The 21,339-nt window shown below is 37.0% G+C and overlaps 1 protein-coding gene across 2 annotated transcripts; it reads left to right on the top strand.

Moving 5' to 3' along the window:
- Positions 1–6,665: 6,665 nt before the first annotated feature.
- Positions 6,666–19,425, top strand: LOC125655172 (class E basic helix-loop-helix protein 40-like). 2 transcript variants are annotated; one of them, XM_048885346.2, is made up of 6 exons: positions 6,666–7,079; positions 10,664–10,733; positions 13,272–13,373; positions 13,566–13,650; positions 14,512–14,709; positions 15,721–19,425. In XM_048885346.2, exons 1-6 carry the CDS (start codon positions 7,024–7,026, stop codon positions 16,602–16,604), a joined length of 1,395 nt encoding a protein of 464 aa, XP_048741303.1. In that variant the 5' UTR covers positions 6,666–7,023; the 3' UTR covers positions 16,605–19,425. The 2 variants fall into 2 exon arrangements, with proteins under 2 accessions (XP_048741303.1, XP_048741304.1); XM_048885347.2 differs by lacking the exons at positions 6,666–7,079; positions 10,664–10,733; positions 13,272–13,373 and adding an exon at positions 13,394–13,415.
- The last annotated feature ends 1,914 nt before the right edge of the window (positions 19,426–21,339 follow it).

Here is a 21,339-nt window from a genome sequence, read left to right on the forward strand (position 1 = left end):
GTGATTCCGAACGTCACCGTGCATCAGTAACAGATTTTAAACATCAATTTCATATGCACCAAAAGCATTGCATCTGGTGCATCAAAATTGGCACCGTATATAAGTTTTACATGATGACAAAATATTTAGTCCAAAGCATAAATCTTGGATATTAGAAACTTTTACAAGATTTCTGTAAACTGTCGTTGACTGAGCGTTGACAGAGGTATACTGCGAGTACCGGAGAGAGAAAGCGTAGTCAACCGTGGACCCGTATCCGATGGACTCTCTGTGGCAGGAAAATACACGGCTCACAGGCGTTATGCACCATGCATACAGGTATGTCAGTTTGTGAGTAGATCTAAATCGTCATATGTTAAATACACAATGTATTTTTTTAAAAATATATTTTGAAAATATGTTAGAAATTTAATAAGGATGAAAGGGCGGGGTTCAATTTTATCACCTTATGAAAAATGACAGAAAATAGTAAAAATTACTACATAGGAAACATATTTCAAGTCCTTTAAAATCTGTAAAATCCAGGAGCTTTCGGGGACTTCACCCTCTAGGCCCTCACCCCTGCCTCATAATGCCGGTTGCCCCCCCCCCCCCTTTACCACAAATCCTGGATCCACCCTTGTTATGTCCCTTGGCTGTCATCTTTTGATCTCACAGCAACCTTTGTAACTACCTGTTTTATAATTTTGCCATTTGATTTGGTTTTGGTTTTTTAAACATATTTCATTGTCTAGAAAGACCTCTCCTATGTGAAATTATATCAAGAGATATGCATATACAAAATTACAAAGTACAGCTGGACAAGTTTATCGTTATTTTTCTTAATTGTAATGAACAAATTATTTCATACTACTGTTTTTAATACTAAGCGCATTCAATCCATAAATTAGTGTTTATAAGCAAAGTCAACGCTTTATGACCTTCAACCACAGGGGCTAAGCCCGTTTTGGGCCCGAATTCTGTGATACCATAAATATAGATCTATATTTATGGTATCACAGAGTTTGGGCCCAAAACGGGCTTAGCCCCTGTGCCTTCAACTTTTGAGTTAATCCGCGAAAGTATCGCGTAATAACGCGATAATACGCGTTTATTCGCAAAAGTTTCACGTTATAACGCGAAAATATTTTTGTAATTTTTCCACATTTGGATATATATATATATATATGTGTGTGTGTGTGTGTGTGTGTGTGTGTGTGTGTGTGATTAAGATGTCACAATGACAGTATGCTATTTAGACAACTTAAATGTATTCTGTAAGATAACATATGAACGTTTCTGATTACTGCATGCATGAACACTTTTTTACTCGAATTTTATGCACCATTTACATTTTGACTTAGAATTTCGAAAGAAAATTCTAAAAACTACAGGCCTGTTCATTGTAATTTGTTCCAATGATTTCTCAATATAGTCTTAAACATTGGGGATAATTTATATAGAGCTATATGGTGTGTGTGTGTGTGTTGGGGGGGGGGGGGGGGGTAATATATCTAAACTTTTGAACACCATAGAAAATTCGCAACTATATTTATTTTTAATAAAATTGAATTTTATGTTGTGAAATTCAGCTTTAATGAGAGTTCACTCTGTATACAATGTACAGTGTCCCCAGTAGGTCGTGTCATCGTATAAGCTTACTGAGGCAGTAAAGTCAGTCAAGCTCGACTATATCCATACCTACCAGGGGACTTCGAACGGAGGCATCTAACATCATAGGGACCATAGGGATGGGGGGGGGGGGGGGTCAAGCCTGTCTAGTTTCTATCGTCATCTTGACAATTATTTCTTTTTGTCCTTAACCTGATGACACATTTTAGAATAAAACAAAGTGAAACTATGTGTATTTATAATTCAAATGTGATCTATAGCAAAATAGCATAGATTTCTTACATCAATTTGATATGTACATGCATTTCCAAATGGTAGATTCTCAACTCAACTCCCTGCCTCATAAAGTTGCCCCCCCCCCCCCCCCCCCCACTTCAATTTCTGGATCAATTGATTTCAGTGAAATAAACACTGCTTTGCATATCAAACACAGTGTCCGACAATACTACCGGTAGCACTAACCAATCGGATTGAACATTTGAATGGCTGTTTAAGAAATGTTTACTACATCATTCGTAGACAACACGTAGTCCGTTAATGACTAAACTAATGAAATTTTGTATACAAGAAGGAACCATTTGATGTTTTATATTGATTTACTATCGCTTCTTGAATGGGAGATGGAGAGCATCAACTGAAAATGTATGAAATAATGCATCAATACAATTCTGCAGTTACGGGTACATGTATATAACGTGGTGGTGGTGGTGGTAGTGGCAGAAGTGGTGGTGGCGACGGACCACCAACAACGTACAGCAACAATCATAATCTTTGGGTTTCCTAGTTGTAGAGTTCCGGTGACCACGGGGTATACTGTGCCACCATACGACAAGGGGAACATAAGCAATTGTAAATTCTAGGACTCCTGCACCCCCGAGGCCTTGGGGGTAGGGCAAAAACTGACAAAGAAGGTGTTGCACGTCTCATGTTAATTTCCCTAAAGGTGTTGCGTGAGATATCGATAAAATAAAGTTATTCAAATATATGATAAAATCAATTGAAACTTATGTTATGATTCAAACAATTTTGAAAATAAGTTTAAAAGACGTGTATTAACAAGAATTAGCCAAACTAATTTGGGTTTGAATCAAGCAACAAGCGATTTATATGATTTTTAGCGTTAAAATAGAGGGGTATCCCCGAATTTCAGAAAAACTGCCTCCGTGAAACAAAATGAATTTAGCATGAACATGTTCTTCGAGTTTTCCACTAAAATAATGTCGCTTTGAAGTTTTGTTTCACGAGGGCATTTTTGTTAACGTTGTTGTTGTAAATTTTAAAAAATCGAAACGATTTCACTGATGTCATTTTCAACTTCACCTCAATCTAATTAAAATTAGATCCTTTGATCCGCTCATCTACTATCGCTACACAAGGTGTAGCGATAGTAGATGAGCGGATCAAAGGATCTAATTTTAATTAGATTGAACTTCACCTGTACGTTATTTTTCTACTGCTTGGTTCAGATGATAAGGTCGTAGAATTTAAAGTGTAAAGAAGTTTTAACGACTGGGTTCGTATCCCTCACGAACACAAGATTTTCTTCTTCAATATTACGTTTTTCATCTAGATTTTTTTCTTAATTGAAACACACTTACAATGTGCAGAGTTTGAAATAAAATTCCAACCTAGACACTGTTGACTCCCGTTCAGGACACATCCTAGACACTGTTTAGTTTGTGAATGGGAGCTAGTCGCCACAAACACGCCGAATACAGCATGTGCATACGCGTAGCTTGGGTTCGAATATTACCGAGGCAGGGGGTTTGGGGGGCTGAGCCCCCCAGAAGCTATCGACATTTTAACAACGTAAAAGGTGGGCTTTTTTTTTTTTTTTTTTTTTTTTTTTACCGAGGCAGCTGCCTCGGTTGCCTCAATGGAAGCTACGCCACTGATGTGATACAGATGTAAATGTCAAACAAGACAAATAATTGTTAAACCGTTTGAATGGATAAGACAATATGTATTCCAGTAGAAGATTGCTATGGCAAATCAATGTTTTCAGGTGCTTAAACTTCTCATATTTTGTTTTGTGGTCAGAGTTATGTCCAGATAGTTGTAGAAATTAATACATAGGAGCTTTTAGAGTGTAGTAGTATGGAATATTAAATAGTTGATACACTCATAACCCTATACATTGTGTCTGATACTCAGAAAAAATTAAAACAATTCAATTTTCACGATTTCAAAAATCATGTTCAGACTACATGTATGTACGGATACATGAAATATTTTAGGCTTGCCTTTAGTACCGGGGAATCCCACAGGTATTAAAATGGCAAATACGTAACAAGAGTTTAAATAGGAATGAAGGTAAGTTCTGTGTCACTGGGTCTTTAAATACCAGGCACAAAGCTCTGCGCAACACCCTCTTTTCTATAAATGCAATCCCCGCGGTAGAGGTTCTGGCCTCAGGGCGGCGGCATATTGAAACTAAATAGATATTCAGGAGCAGGTTCTCCTTTACCAAAATAGTAAATTCCATATCCTATGGGTTAAAGATTTGGTTCCAGGGTGTTAATTTTATTATCATATTGATTTCTGTTTTTTATCATTCGTAAGACTTCTTCATTATTTGCTGCTACACTTGTAAAAACTAAATAAAGGGTAATAGTACCACTAATATTCCGTGCAAGTCGGGTTTAAAAATTTGCTGCTTCCTTTTTCGATGAGAGTCCTCATTCGTCGAGGACTCCATCTTAACGGAAAGTGTCCGTCGTTTTCTCTGAAAGTGCTCGTTTCAACTGAAAGTGTCCGTTAAACTAAGATCTTGATGAGGAATGCTACATCGTCATAATGGCCGATTTCCGTTTTAGCTCGACTCACCTGAGCTGAAAGCTCAAGTGAACTGTTCTGATCACCTATCGTTTGTCCGTCTGTCTGTAAACTTTTCATACTTTCGACATCTTCTCCAGAATCACTGCATGGGCCAATTTCAACCAAACTTGGTACAAATCATCCTTGGATGAAGGGAATTCAAATTTGTTCAAATGAAGGACCATGCATCCAAAATGCAAAAATAGGGTGGAGTCATTTAAAAATATTCTTCTCAAGAACCTCTGGGCCAGACGAGCTGAAATTTACATGACAGCTTCCTGACACAGTGCAGATTCAAGTATGTTAAAATCTTAACCCCCGGGGTAGGGTGGGGCCACAATAGGGAATCATTTTTTACATGCGAATATATAGGGGAACTCTTTAAAAGTCTTTTTCTTAAGAACCACCAAGCCATAGGAGTGGAGATTTACCTAAAATCTTCCTGGTATAAAGTATAGGTTCAAGTTTGTTCAGATCACGGCCCCAGTGGTAGGCTGGGATTACATTAGGGGGTCAAAGTTTCACGTGCTGATATATAGGGAAACCATCTTCTCCAGAACTAATAGACAAATTTCAACCAAAATGATCTTTGGGTGAAGGGGATTCAAGTTTGTTCAAATGAAGGGCATCCCCCCTTCAAAGGGGAGATAATCACAAAAATAGGGTGAGGTCCTTTAAAAATCTTCTTCACAAGAAGCACTGGGCCAGAAAAGCTGTTTATAACATAGTGGAGATTCAAGATTGTTAAAATCACGACCCCCAGGGGTAGGGTGGGGCCACAATAGGGGATAAAAAATTTACATGCAAATATTATGGGAAAATCTTTAAGTCTTCTCAAGAACAACTAGGCCATAAGAATGGAGATTTACCTGAAAGCTTCTTGGTACAGAGTAAATTCAAGTTTGTTGAGATCACGACCCCGGGAGTAGGATGGGGCCACAATAGGGGATCAAAGTTTTACATGGAATATATAGAGGAAATCTTTAAAAATCTTCTTCTCAAGAGCCACCAAAAACCAGAAAAATTTACATTTACATGAAAGCTTCCTGACATATCGAGGCAAGCTACTTAAACAAGTTGATGGTGCAGGGGTTTCAACAGTCTCGATTGAAGACAGCATTTCGCAAATTCTATGGTCGTTACATGTATAACGATCTAGTTCGTCAATACAACCTATCATTAATTGGGATAAATGTTGTCTGATTTGTTTCATGCCGATTGTTAGGCCGTTCTTGGCACACTAATTTTGACTACGGATAACTCTGTTTACCTGATCAGGATACAGACCTCATGGCGGGTGTGACCGGTCGACAGGGGATGCTTACTTCTCCTAGGCACCTGATCCCACCTCTGGTGTATCCAGGGGTCGATCCGGCCGTGATTGCCCAACTCTATATTTAGTATTTCTTACAGTACCAGGGTAGTTATGAGATTGATAACTGTTGATAAGTTGGTCTCCGGGGGTAGGGGATCAAAGTTATACATACAAATTTATAGGGAAAAATCTTAAGATCGACTCAAGAACCATTGGACCAAAGTCGCTAAAATAAGAATACCGCTAACACTCGTACTCATATATATCATGCTGGACCTCGAATGTTACCCAATCCTGACAATTTAGAATATTTCATATTGACTTGACAGTTTTGCTCTTACTATTTCTGAAAGCTTTCAAGAAACATTATCCTATATATATGTAATACGTTGGTAAATTTTTACCCCCGTTCAGGACACATCCTTGTTTGCCATCATTTTGAATGTACATTACATACGACTATTTAGTCCATGCACACCCACCTTTTGATTGGTATTGACTGTAGCTTATTTCAGATTAATATTTCCCCCTTAAACTGATACATTCAAAACTGTGGCAATATAAATACAGATTTCACTCCACTCCGCTTCCCTCTATTCAGGGTTTCACCTTGCCACGATCAGGGCATCAATTTTCCTTTGATTTCCATTGGTAAATAATTATCAACACCCCCCCCCCTCCGTCCCATTTTTTTTTTCTTTTACTACATAGATAAATGACCAAAATCAAAATAAAGAACATATTTTGCAGTACTTAAATGATATTGTTAAGTAATTTATTTACGTTTCGTGAATTAAAAAAAAAATTATTATTTTTTGTTTTTTTGTTTTTTGTTTTTGTTGTTGTTGCTTTTACCACTTTTTTTTGTTTAGTAAATATCTGAGACTTGTTATTTTGAGTGCTAATTAATATATATATTTTTTTTTTTTTTTTTTTTTTTTGCATTTTTTAAAAAATGAAAATTCTGTTTCTTTTCTGTCCAAAAAATCTTATTTATCATTTTTTCATATCAAAGTAGAATTTTGCTGAATTAAGTCACTCTCTTTCTATTATTTTTCCCCTTTACTAATAAATGATAAAAAAAAAAAAATCCGCTCAAACGAAAACACGTGTTGCACTTGTGCCGCCTGGAGTCCGCGTGACTAAAAACCTGACAGATGACGTCACAGTTTACAATTCGACACGTGAGGAAAAGCATGATAGAGATTTTCATGGCCGACGGATGACAAAAATTTCTTGTTTGTGTACAGATTTTCCTGGAAATGGTAGATTAAGTTGCAATGGATACTTGCATGGAAGACCAGGCAAAGAGGATAAAACTAGAAGTAAACGACAGGTAATGTTCATGTTTCGTATGACTTCTGTAAACACGCTATTTGGTTTTAAACGATTAATAATAGCTTGCTTTTTTGTAATTTAGTATTGTACATTCAGTATGACTTTATTGAAAATATTTTTATGAGATTCTGATCCCAGGGAAGGAAACTCTTAACCATGGGCTCCTTGGGCTGAGAAACCTAGGGACACATCGAGATATATTCAGGTCAAATTCTATAAATAGATACGTCTTGCACGTGTCGATACACATGGTAAATGCATTTGGTCAATATAAAGTTTTTTGGAGATTTGCCAACTTGTAGCGAAGTAGGATATTTAATTAATGAACATTTAGAAATGTAAAATTTAACATCTAGTCTACTGTTAAAGATTTAGGCCAAGCGCTGAAGCAATTTTCGAGTTTGTTTACAGATATAAATTTATTACCTTGTCTAGAGTAGAGTAAACTATCTAGTTCAAGTTTTACCAAATTTTGTTTAATGCATGGAGGGAATATTTCAATGTCCCTACTAGCCCCTTGGAGAAGAAACCCCTTTAAAATAATGATACAATCTTTTAAATTATTTTCCTTTACCTCAGTCTTCCAGACAATTCTTGCTGTAGAACTGTGAAATTATAATAGCTCCTCTGTCAGTAATCTAGGCTGGATATCTGGACTGATGCCTTCATAGGCATCGTCAGTCCAAATATCCAGCACAACCAAATCTCAGCCAAGATTAGTCTGTCAGGAATTTTGATAAAAAGGACAGGGCACCATGGCTCAAGCCGTGAAGAGGCATACCATCATCTTCATTCAGATAATAATTTCACAATATACTAGTTCTTCTCTCAAGGGAGGCTGACACCTCATGTGGTTTCTGTATGCTCATACTCGGTAAATATGTGGTAATCTCGGAACTGCAATTCTTGCGTACATCTCCGACATCAACTACCGTGAAACTGTCACATGTACCCGCACATGGCCTACATCACCCCATCTACTACAATACTTTAAAAGTTTATTTTGGTAACCTTAGGGTGCATATTATCATAAAGACACAACGAACAGACTTTAACCAAACTGTGGCCTCTGGTGCTTTGATATTCATGTAGTAGGGTGTGGCTCTAAATGATTCAATTTGGGGAGGGGGATGCAAAGTCTTTAATGATAGCTAAGGCCAAAATAAAAGTATATATTTGTGTGTGTTTCTTATTTCACATAGACCAAAATAAAGTATATATGACAGTGTGCAATTAAATTAATCAGAGTTGTTGAAATTTTTGAAAGTCTGACAGAGTTATAAAAGGTTCTGTCAGACCAGACAAAGTTTTGTCAGACCAGATACTTATACCTTGTATTGTATAGAAAGATAGGAGGAAAAGAAAAAAAAAAACTGCACCAAAATGCCTTTTATAAATTGTTTTAACAACAAGGCATCTCCCACTAATATCCAGCCAAACACAGTCAGTTTTCCAACCATCTTGGAACTCGTGAAGCCTTTGTAATTTTTCAAGTGTTCCAGGTTCGGCAATTTTTTTTCTTAGCAAGATGTTTGTTTTATGTCCAGTCGGCAATTTTCCCCTCATTGAGACGTCACCATGAAACTAGGTGAAATACTACAAATTTATACTCGTGCTTTGTACTCAAAGCCATAGTATTGAGGGCTCTCTAACATGTTAACACCTGCCGTGACACAGGAGGTCATATCCGAAAGATCCGCAACTCTTACTGAGTGTTTGACGAGGATATATATATATATATATATTTACAACTTTTGTTTAGCCATGGCACAAGCAGAACTTGAACTCATGACCTTCCAGTTATGAAGCGAATGCTCTTCCACTGAGCTACCAGCTAGGACAGGTCTTTTCTTACTGGGTATATAGAGAACCTTTCACACATTTGATAATCCACACGGCCATGTTGTTTGAGTGACCTTCACTTGCGCATCTCAGACATGAGCTGTACAATAATAGGATTATGCCCGATATTTTCAGTCATTTGGACAGACATTTTCTAGTAAGTTATCGATCAAGAGAATTTTTTACTGGCCTTGTCGACAGGACCAACAGTTTTTGAGAACTCTTTGTTTTCTATAAATTCACCGAGGTCAAAATTCCTATTTCACCAATCAAATTTAATGTAAGTTGTAAAGTTACGAGTGGGAAGTTAGGTGTGTGGAGAAGTCTTTAGCCAGTCTTTAAGATGAAACAAAGCTTGCAGCTTTTAAGACCAGCAAGCTTTCACATATTGCTGACCATGCTGACTGTGTCACATTTTTTGAGAGGTCAGGAGATGACATTAAGGTCATATGCACTGTTTATAACCATTTTTAGCTCACCTGAGCCGAAGGCTCAAGTGAGCTTTTCTGATCACATTTTGTCCGGCCTCCGTCTGTCTGTCTGTAAACTTTTCACATTTTCATCTTCTTCTCATGAACCACCGGGCCAATTTCAACCAAACATGGCCAAAAGCATCCTTGGGTGAAGGGCTTTCAAGTTTGTTCAAATGAAGGGCCATGTCCCTTTCAAAGGGGAGATAATCACAAAAATGCAAAATAGGGTGGGGTCATTTAAAAATCTTCTCAACAAGAACCACTGGGCCAGAAGAGCTGAAATTTACCTGAAAGCTTCCTGACAAATTGCAGATTCAAGTTTGTTCAAATCATGGCCCCCGATGGTAGGATGGGGCCACAAGGGGGTATCAAAGTTTTACATACAAATATATAGGGAAAACCTTTAAAAATCTTCTTCTCAAGAACCACTAAGCCAGAAAAGCTGAGATTTACATGAAAGCTACCTGACTTAATGCAGATTCAAGTTTGTTCAAATCATGGGTTCCGGGGGTTGGATGGGGCCACAATAGGGGATCAAAGTTTTACATACAAATATATAGGAAAAATCTTCTTCTCAAGAACCACTGAGCCAGAAAAGCTGATTTTTACATGAAAACTTTCTGACATAGTGCAGATTCAAGTTTGTTCAAATCATGGTCCCCGGGGGTAGGATGGGGCCACAAGGGGGATCAAAGTTTTACATACAAATATATAGTTAAAATCTTTTTCTCAATAACCACTGAGTCAGAAAAGCTGATATTTACAAGAAAACTTTCTGACATAGTGCAGATTCAAGTTTGTTCAAATCATGGCCCCCGGGGGATAGGATGAGGCCACAAGTGGGGGGTGGGGGGGGGGGTTGTCAAAGTTTTACATACAAATATAGGAAAAAGCTTTAAAAATCTTCTTCTCAAGAACCATTGGGCCAAAGAAGTTGACATTTACATGAAAGCTTTCTGACATAGTGTAGATTCAAGTTTGCAAAGGGTAGTTTGGGCCATAATAGGGACTAAGGTTTTACATGCAAATATATATATGGAAAGTCTTCAGATATGGGCCAAGGTGAGCGATGTGGCCCATGGGCCTCTTGTTTTGGTGAATTTTTATTGTAAGGGAGGCATCATTGTAAGTATGAGGTGTATACATTAGGATAGGAACTGTAATGCTGAATAAGACTTTGAAAATAAAAAAAATTCTGGGGGAGAAATAAAAACATCATAAATGTTCTATTGTGATCGATTTTTATCTGATTTGTTTTTCTTTGCAGACCTTTGAATTTTGCCATCAATCCAGATGAATTTGATTTGCAATGTGTGAAGAAACCCAAAGTTCCACGGGTAATTATGCTATGTAATATATCCCTCGTATTATAAGTACTGTGAGTTTGTTATCTGTTTATATCCCTGTTATAAGTACTCAGAGTTTGTTATCTCTGTATCCTGGGTAATCAGGAGGGTTATAAAGGAATTGCTCAATCTGTCTGTCCTTTTATTATATATTTAAGGTAATTCCATACTCGCAGTTTTATCTTAAACAAGTTTAAAATTGTATTTATTTCAATTATCAAATGAAATATATAGGTTGTCACACTTTTTTAAGATGGGAGATATACATTTAATATATCACCGTCAGAAAATTGGAATTTTCCTTAAACAGCATTATCAAAATTTCTTAAAAACTGGTTATGATGATATAATAGAATTCATAATGTATTCTTTACAAAAATATACAAAATGTCTGTAAAAGATAAAGGAAATCTATTGCATAGACTTTATAAAGAAATCAATAATAACAGAGTCATTGCCCTTCGATTCAATATTTTGAAACATAATATTGATTGTTCATCTAGACTTTTGAAATAGTTTCTTTTTGACAAGAATTTTTACAATAACTATCGGAAAAGACTCCAACAAAGTTTATGTACCTATCATCAGATCATGCATAAATCTAAATAAATCATTGATTTTGCAAAATCTGATGACACTGTAAGAGGGTGGAATTACTCTATTCACATCATTTCTGAGCCATGATTTTTAGTTGAGAAACATGTTAGAAACACAGGTGGCACAGAGATTGCTTTATATTTGACAACATGATCAGATGTGTCATGACCTTCAAGCAAGGTTATTTGACCAAGTTCACTGGTAAAAATCCAGTCTGCAATGTGCTCACAAAGGGAATTAGTATAATGTTTCTTCAGTTGTAGACCAGCATTGTCTTAAACTCTCTAGTGATCAGTGATTTTTTAAGGCCCATTTTGGGTCCGAATTTCGGTCCTTTCCCCTCCTAAAAATTGTCAATATTTTCCCAATTTAGCTTGCATTTTCCCCATTGATAAAATTATAGCAGGAAAACGTATTTGAAAAAAAAATAAACATTCGATGTGAATTATATACATAAGACTTAACAAGAGTTATGGGTATGATGATTTGGATAGAATAGTTGAAAATTTTAGAAGGTTAAAGAAAATTAGATGTGTAAAATAAAGATGATATAATGTTTGATATGATTTTAAAACTTATTTATAATAAAATAGATTTTTCCCAATTTGACTGAAATGTTGACAATTTTTCCCAATTTGAAAGCCACAGGACCCTTGTAAAAAATGTAGAAAAATCACTGGTGATAGAAACCAGTTAATTTTCATAATATCAATATATATGCGTCAATGCCATCTTTCATCTCTCTCTCTGAAATGTCACATGTTTATCTCGTTGATGCCATCTTTAACATCTCTTTCTCGAAAATGTCACATGTTTATTGCCTCAAGGCATGTATGATGCCCACAGTCTTTTGTTTCGAATAATTGAGATTTTGTTGTTAGTATGTGATGAATTTGTTAGTGCATTTGTTCACAATCAGTAATCAGAGGGACAATTGATTTTCAGTGATAATCAGAACATCGCTAAAACTACTTTTGAATAAAACTATATCTAATCATGCAGGGACAACCGATTTTCAGTGATAATCGGAACATCTCTAAAACTACTTTTGAAAAAAACTCTCTCTAATCAGGGGACCCGTTTTTCAGTGATAATCAAAACATCACTAAAACTTCCCATGAATACGACTATATTTAATCGGGGACAATCGATTTTCAGTGATAATTGGAACATCACTAAAACTACTCTTGAATACTAACATATCTTGTCAGTTTAGAATCGATAACTCACCTTTGCCATGTGCTGTAGTGAACTTTCCCCGTTTGGTTTTGTTCATTATTTGACATTACTAAGTATTTCATGCTGTAGTGAACTTTGTTCATTATTTGACAGTGCTGTAGTGAATTTTCCACTTTCGGTTGTGTATTATTTGAGACATTACTAAGCATTTCATATTTTTATGCCCCTGAGATCGAAGGGGGGGGGGGGGGATATTGTTTTTGTCCTTTCTGTCATTCCATCATTCTGTCTGAAACTTTAACCTTGCTAATAACTTTTGAACAATAAGTGATAGAGCTTTGATATTTCACATGAGTATTCCTTGTGACAAGACCTTTCCGTGGGTACCAACATTTTTGACCCTTTGACCTTGGAGTTTGACCTACTTTTTGAAAACTTTAACCTTGTTTACAACTTTTGAACAGTAAGTGGTAGAGCTTTGATATTTCACGTGAGTGTTCCTTGTGACAAGACCTTTCCATTGGTACTAAACCTTTTGACCTTGACATTTGACCTACTTTTAATTTTTTTTTTTACATTGGTCATAATTTCTAAATGGTAAATATTAGAGCTTTCATATTGTACATGAGCATTTCTTGTGACAGGATCTTTCTACTGATACCAAGATATTTGTCCTTGTGATCTTGGCCATCTTCGGAATTGGCCATTATTGGGAGCATTTGTGTTTCACAAACACATCTTGTTTACTTACAGGATCCAATGTCTCACCGCATCATAGAGAAACGCCGGCGAGATCGCATGAACAACTGTCTAGCTGATCTCAGCCGTCTTATCCCAGCAAATTATCTCAAGCAGGTGAGTTCATTTTATCTTATCCCAGCAAATTATCTCAAGCAGGTGAGTACATGGTACGATGAAATGTCTATCAAAGCTAAATGAAATGTCACATAAAAGTTAAGATTTGATTTACTTTACATCAGCATACTAGGAGTCAATATAACAATAAATACAAAAAGATTTATGTTTGGTGCTTGTTGTTATTTACAGGGTCAGGGCAGGATAGAGAAGACAGAAATCATAGAGATGGCATCCAAGCATATACGTCATCTGCAGAATCTGAACAATTTTCACGGTAGGCACAGTCCTGAGAGATGACTCTCAATACCTTCTATTGCAACTCCTTCTAATGAAGGACACGCATACTCCTTAATGTACAGTGACTGTCAGCTTCTCAATGCATGGCATACACTGTTAGTTTCTCAATGCATGGCATGCTCTGTCAGCTTCTCAATGCATGGCATACACTGTTAATTTCTCAATGCATGGCATGCTCTGTCAGCTTCTCAATGCATGGCATACACTGTTAGTTTCTCAATGCATGGCATGCTCTGTCATCTTCTCAATGCATGGCATACACTGTTAGTTTCTCAATGCATGGCATACACTGTTAGTTTCTCAATGCATGGCATGCTCTGTCAGCTTCTCAATGCATGGCATACACTGTTAGTTTCTCAATGCATGGCATGCTCTGTCAGCTTCTCAATGCATGGTATACATTGTTGGCCTCAAGATGCATGGCATGCAATGTCGGGCTGAAAAGGAAAATGATAGAAAATCAATAGATCAAATCTCGAGTTCAAGTTAGTGAAAGGTTTTACAACATGTGAAGACTTTACGAGTGCTGTTTAACCAGACTTTGAAACTCACTACATTGATATTAGTTAGTAGCAGGAGAAGGGATGGGGTCAGAGGTCGTGGTATAATTACACTGTCAGTGTCTATGGCATCATAAACAGTGTAACAGCAATGTATAAAATTGTAATTCTCAATTTTTCTGAATCATGCAAGAATTTGATAGGGTTGTAAGCCTGTTAGTGGATTTCATGGTCCATGTGGTTGTGTATTTAATTATTATAGCTGCTTACCTTACATAAAGAGTTATCGTGTGTTGCTACAGATCTACAGTATTGTACCTGTTGTTTTACCTGTACAGGTGGGCACATGGAAAACTTCCAGGTGGATGGAGCAGGCCGGGCATGCTGTGAAGATAAGTTCTATATGGGCTTCAAGGAGTGTCAAGACGAGGTCATGCGATACTATGTGGAATTTGAGGGGCGGGACATCAAAGACCCTGTGTGTGTCAATGTTGACAAACATCTGGAGCAGGCCAGTCAGAAGTTTCTGCCCAAAGGTCAGTGTCCATCAAAGTTAAGAGAACATGTATATATGTGCAGCTAAAGGTCAGTGTTCATTCAAGTAAACGGAACTTGTGTATGTCCAGCTAAAGGTCCGTGTTCATCAAAGTAAACAGACCATATATATATGTCCAGCTAAAGGTCAGTGTTCATCAAGGTAAACGGAACTTGTGTATGTCCAGCTAAAGGTCTGTGTTCATCAAAGTAAACGGAACTTGTGTATGTCCAGCTAAAGGTCTGTGTTCATCAAAGTAAACGGAACTTGTGTATGTCCAGCTAAAGGTCAGTGTTCATCAAGGTAAACGGAACTTGTGTATGTCCAGCTAAAGGTCTGTGTTCATCAAAGTAAACGGAACTTGTGTATTTCCAGCTAAAGGTCAGTGTTCATCAAAGTAAACAGAACTTGTGTATGTCCAGCTGAAGGTCAGTGTTCATCAAAGTAAACAGACCATATATATATGTCCAGCTGAAGGTCAGTGTTCATCAAAGTAAACGGAACATGTGTATGTCCAGTTAAAGGTTCTTCTCTAAAGGTCAATGTCCCAAGTGAAATAAAGATATCCTGTCAGAAGTTCTTTTAGATTAAAAATTAATTTCTACATGCAGGATCCCTCATATATAGATTACAACCCCCCTTCCCAAACATATCCAGCTGAGGATGAAAACAGCACAGGAAGTATGAATGTATGAATTATTAAAGTTTGAAGAAAGGAAACATAGCTCCTGATGGCATTGAGACTGGTAACCTCTAATGTAGCAGCTGGTTTTGGTAAACTGCTGAGCCCTGTATTTCAGACTATCCATGGTACCTAAAATTACAGTATTTTGTGTCATTTTCCTTGGTGTGTAATGATAAAGAAAATCATAATGAGGAACCTATTTTTGTGGCATGACAAATACTTCTTCATGACCACCACTTCATTTTGACAACTTCTCCTTGTTGGTAATTACACACTGTTCTGGTCAGATTTCATATTAACCAATAATATATTTCATCATTTCTATAGAACATTCAAGGAGTGGGAAATCTGATGACATTATCATCGAGGACACAAACAGCTTTCAGAGTACAAATAACATGATGCATGAGCCGCCTGTGGATCTCCCTAGGCAAGCTCCAGAAGAAGCACCTGTCAATAGTCAGGACCGCTTTCTGAGAAATCTTCTCTTACCAAAAGAGCCTTCTTTTAATTCGATGAGCAGTTCTAACAGTTCTTACAATGGGTCCAATGCCTCAGGGGAGTCTTATCTATATCCCATTTCTATGAGAAATGCCGACGGGCCCCAAATGGCGTTTCGAGAAGACACGGAGGGGTCGTATTCATTGAGTAGTCACTCCACAGAGAAACCGAATCATTCCACAGATTCTGATAGAGACAGTAGTACCGGAGGAAGTGTGAAAGAAAATCATGCGTACAAACTGAAACACAACATTATCAAGCGGTTCTCCCAGGAAGAAAAACGTGAGCATCACCATCTGGTGCCGCCGTCTAGTGATACATCCTCCAGCAGTTCACGTGAAGACGAGAAAGAGAAAGTCAAGAGGAAGTACCCACGTCACAAGCTCCGCCCCCACAGTGAAAGTAGTTCCATTCACAGCAACTCATCTAAGAGTGACTTGCAGTCGAGTAACATTCCATTGCCAGCCTTTGTGTTAAATCCAGATGGCACTCACTATCTCCCTGTTTGTATCCATCCATCATTTCTCGGTAACGTTTTCCCGAATAAAGAGCTGGGTAAGAATTCGATTTATCACCCCATCAGTATCCCCGTCAATTTTGACGGCCCGTACATCGCAATGCCACACTCGCCCATCAGTCAGCCGTGCGGTACTTTAGAAAGTAGCTGCAACAGGGACATCATGCCGGGCATCCCAGAGGTCGTCAATTAGACAGAGGTGTAAAATTTACACGAAAGAAATCGGCAGTGTTGTTCGTTGTATATTATGTTGACTATTTGTATTCATTTATCATATGTTTATGTTGATTAAGCAGCTGTTGACAAAGTGCTAATTGTTGTTCTGTGTATATATATATATTTCCTGTTTACATATATTTCCTGTTTACATATTTGATTTCATTGAAGAAGTGCTAGCTACAAATGACGACTTTTCTAATCGTTGAAATCTGTTCGTTGGATCCCGTTGTTATGTTCAAACATTTGGTATTTTTCCGTGGATTGTTTTTGTATAGGTTAGCATCAGATCTGTGCTGATATAGTTGTTTTGTTGTAGTTATATTTTGTTGTTTGTTACTGTTAGGAATTATAAACTGGGACAATTTTTTTATAAGTATTTGTTTTGATTTTAAAATGAAGCTCATTATTGGCAAATCTGTGAAACTAAAAAAAGTGCTATGTTAAGGTTTATAATCAGAACTGTGTTATTCTGGACAGTTTTAATGATATACAATGTAAACTTTGCCTATTTTGTATTTTTATTCCAGGATTGGGATTCTTTTAGTGCTATACATATACAAAGTAATATTCACGATGTATGAACTTATTTTACTTAGGATTTTTGTTATACAGTGACATGATTATCTGGTATGGTAAACTGTTCACTTTCTGCTCGACAATATCAATCACTTGTATCTGATATTATGGGGTGGATTTTTGTAATTAGTTCTAAATTCCTCGATTTGTTTTTATGACAGTGTATTGAGTTTGTGTGTTGTTATACATCCTATTTGAGGATTTTACACTCGTGTTGAGACACCACTAACTTATAAAGGTGAAATGCCACAAATCTTGACTTGTGTCAAACTTAAGACCTTTAACATAGCTAGTGTTACACAGCCTCTGTAGAAGTGAAAAACATGGGTCTGAATTTAGAAATAGAGGTCCTATGTCATGTTAGACGTTGATATGATAAAGACCCCTCACTGTTAGTCTGGAATGCCATACATTGGTTCCCGGGTTGGGTCGGAGTTATTGCACTTGAAAAAACTTCATGAATGATAGGTATTTGACTAAGAAACATTAGTATAATGGATATTATGAGGACTAAATTTTCACATATAGGTCCCTGGTTTGATGTACTCTATACAGTAAAACATGGTTATAGCGAACATCCAGGGCAAGCGAAAAATAGTTCTTTATACCAAACTTATATTTCCAATATTTTTATTATTTTCCTCTCATCTGGGTATGAATATGAATATCATTACTTCACGATAATGTTGAATTCATAGTAAGTTTTAGTTATGAGCTTGTTCGACTGTGAAAGGTTCATGATTTTTACGAGTTCACGCACAGATCACGGTAAGTGCTGGAAGATGGACTTGAGCTTGGAAAGTGCTTTTAGAAATATTATGTATGAATTTTTATATGGAAGTCATATGAAATTGTTGATAATTTAGAGATATTAGGTTACCATTTTAAAATCAATGATAAAAAAGAATATTTGTAAATGTTATGAATTTCAGATCTTTTACAAAGAAGACTGTAGAAAGAGCATTTGGTTTTCAAATAATTCCATTTATGTTTGAATGGTTTCCTAGCATGTTGGTGATATATGAAATTGGTACATAGTTCTGTGTAATGTGAAGAATTGTAAGTGGACCCTTCATTTGAATCCTGTGAAACATCACGGTGTGGTAATTAGACATTTCAAGGCACTTCTTGGAATGTCCTTCAAAGTTGTGTTTCTTGTGTATATTTATGACTGTCTTCAGGTGAATGCCTTGAAGTGTGAATTCAATGTTTTTCTTTGAATGAGTCATTGAGAACCTAACAGCCAAGGATTGTGCACAGATATTTGTTCCTAGTTCAGCTAGCGATTGATTAATTTATTAAACGTGTATTGAATGTAGACAGATGTATAAATCTATAATCATTTCCATAGATAATGGCAAAACAATCATTATCTGCGGATTTAAATGATGCAGATTCAAGTTCTTGTGTGGTGGATCCAAGAAAGTAGAGTATTGGACTCCACAATGCACGTGCAGGGATTTTCACATTCATTATGTGTTTGTGTGTGTATGTATATATATGCATATGTATAAAATCCAAAATGCTAATAAATATCCAATCAAGTAATTGTATAGTAAAGAAAATTCAGAACGCGGGAAATATAACTTGCTTCACACTTCATGAAAATGCTGACGTAAAGCATTGCAGTTCATGACCTCATGTATTTTCAAAACTTGAACCTCTATATTCAGTCAAACCTTGTTATCTCGAACTCAATGGGACTGTGAAAAAACTTTAAGATATCCGATTGATTGTATATTGTTCAACGTTCCTCTTGAGAATACTTCACTCATGGAGATGTCACCATTGCTGGTCCGAGGTCTCGAGATATCAAGTATGAAATATTAAAAAAAAATAAGTGACTGGGACTTCAGAATAACTTCAACATATCCATGATATTCGAGATATTGGTGTTCAAGATACCTTGGTTCAACTGTATATGTATGCATACATGCACACTATAGCACCATAAATATGTATGTGACAATTCCCTGCGAGTACATTGTGCTGTACAAACACACACAAATCCAATTTGACTTAAAGATTACAATCCATACATGTATTTGAATTAACTTGCAATTTTATGTACTAAATTGATGTGTATTGATTTACCTGTTAAATGTAGGTTAGCAAGCATCATACTGAAAAAGTTATTGTCATGTTAAGATAATCATTGTGTAAAGGCAATGAAATAGTTGTTGATGTTTTGAAAAATAAATGTTATAAATATGGTTAAAGGTTTTATTTTCAATTGATGACCACTTGGATCATGCAAAGTAAGCTTTGATTTGATTTGACATGTTTTAATGAAAAATGTGGCAACTTGTTTTAGCCAATATCTAATTTTCCATATTGAAATGATGTAATATAATATACCTTCATTAAAAAAAAAAAAATCCCGTGAGATTGTGTGGGTTACAGCCACAAAATGACATGCCTTGAATTAGGACTCTGAATACTCTTAGCTCACTAAAACCCAAGGCTCAAATGAGCTTTTCTGATCAAAATTTGTCTCGTTTCGGTGGCGTAAACTTTTCACATTTTCATCTTCTCCAGAACCACTGGGACAATTTCAACTAAACTTGGCACAAAGCATCCTTGGATGAAGGGCTTTCAAATGTAGGGTCGTGCCCCCTTCAAAGGGGAGATCATCACAAAAATGCAAAATTAGGATAGGGTCATTTAAAAATCTTTAAAACGACCAGGCCAGAGGAGCTGATATTTACAAGAAAGCTTCCTGACATAGTGCAGATTCAAGTCTGTTCAAATCATGGCCCCCGGGGATAGGATGGGGCCACAATAGGGGATCAAAGTTTTACATGGTAATTAATAGGGAAAATCTCGAGAACCAATGAGCCAGAAGAGGTGAGATCTACACGAAAGCTTCCCGACACACTGCAGATTCAAGTTGTTCAAATCATGGCCCCTGAGAGTAGGTTGGGGCCACAAAAGGGATCAAAGTTTTACATAAAAATATATAGGGAAAATCTCAAGAACCACTGAGCCCGAAGAGCTAAGATTTACATGAAAGCACATAGTGCAGATTCAAGTTTGTTCAAATCATAGCCCCCGGGGTTAGGTTGGGGCCTCGATAGGGGATCAAAGTGTTACATGGGGATAAATGGAGAAAATCCTTTAAAATCTTCTCAAGAACCAATGGGCCAGAAGAGCTGAGATCTCCATAAAAACTTCCTCACATAGTGCAGATTGAAAATTGTTCAAATCATGGCCCACGGGGTAGATTGGGGCCACAATAGGGGATCAAAGTTTTACATATAGGGAAAATCCCAAGAACCACGGAGCCAGAAGAGCTGAGATTTGCATGAAAACTTCCTGACATGGTGCTGACTCAAGTTTGTAAATATCATGGCATCCAGGGGCCACAATAGGGACATGCAAATGTATTTGGAACTTCAGATTTGGGCCAAGGTGAGCGATGTGGCCCATGGACCTCTTGTTTATGTCCCCCGTAATTGGAGATTTGGAGACATAGTTTTTGGTATTCTAACTTTAACCTTGGTTATAACTTTTGAAAATGGATAGATGGGCTTTCATAGTTCGCGTGTATTCTTTGTGACAAGACATTTTTTGACCTCATCACCTTGGAGTTTGGCCATACGAGGTCACCAGTGTATCACGAACACATCTTGATAAATCTCCCATACAAAGTTTGTATATTGTTTAATGTCCCGCTCGAGAATTTTTCACTCATATGGAGACGTCACCATTGCCAATGAAGGGCTGCAAAATGTATGTCTATGCTCGACATTTATGGCTTTTGAGCAGGGAGGGATCTTTAAAGTGACACGGGGCCTCGGTTTTTAGGGTCTCTTCTGAAGGACCGCGCCCCACTTAGTCGCTTCTTACGCTGAGCAAGGGGTATTGAAGACTTATTTTAACCCGGATCCCCACGGGAAGTTTTAGCACGGTTTTAATTATTCTTCCACTTCTTTCTCGCACCTACATTGTAAAACTCTTTGCTGCCATTCTCTGTAACCCTTTGATGAAAGTATTGGATATTCAAGAAAGTGATAGGCCAATGTTTATAGTTATGCAGAAACTTATTAGGGGCTAGAGTACATTGGGGGATCAAATGAGGGTGGGGTCTAACAGAACCCTACAGGGGAAAATTAATTCCAAAATCCAACAGA

This window comes from Ostrea edulis, chromosome 7 (genome assembly GCF_947568905.1).
Source record: "Ostrea edulis chromosome 7, xbOstEdul1.1, whole genome shotgun sequence".
NCBI classification, from domain to species: Eukaryota; Metazoa; Mollusca; class Bivalvia; order Ostreida; family Ostreidae; genus Ostrea; species Ostrea edulis.

Excerpts from the sequence above, each read along its gene's own strand:
- LOC125655172 (XM_048885346.2), top strand. The coding sequence starts at position 7,024 with ATGGATACTTGCATGGAAGACCAGGCAAAGAGGATAAAACTAGAAGTA. Across the intron at positions 10,734-13,271 it reads AGAAACCCAAAGTTCCACGG|GATCCAATGTCTCACCGCAT; the intron begins GTAATTATGCTA and ends GTTTACTTACAG. Across the intron at positions 14,710-15,720 it reads TCAGAAGTTTCTGCCCAAAG|AACATTCAAGGAGTGGGAAA; the intron begins GTCAGTGTCCAT and ends TCATTTCTATAG.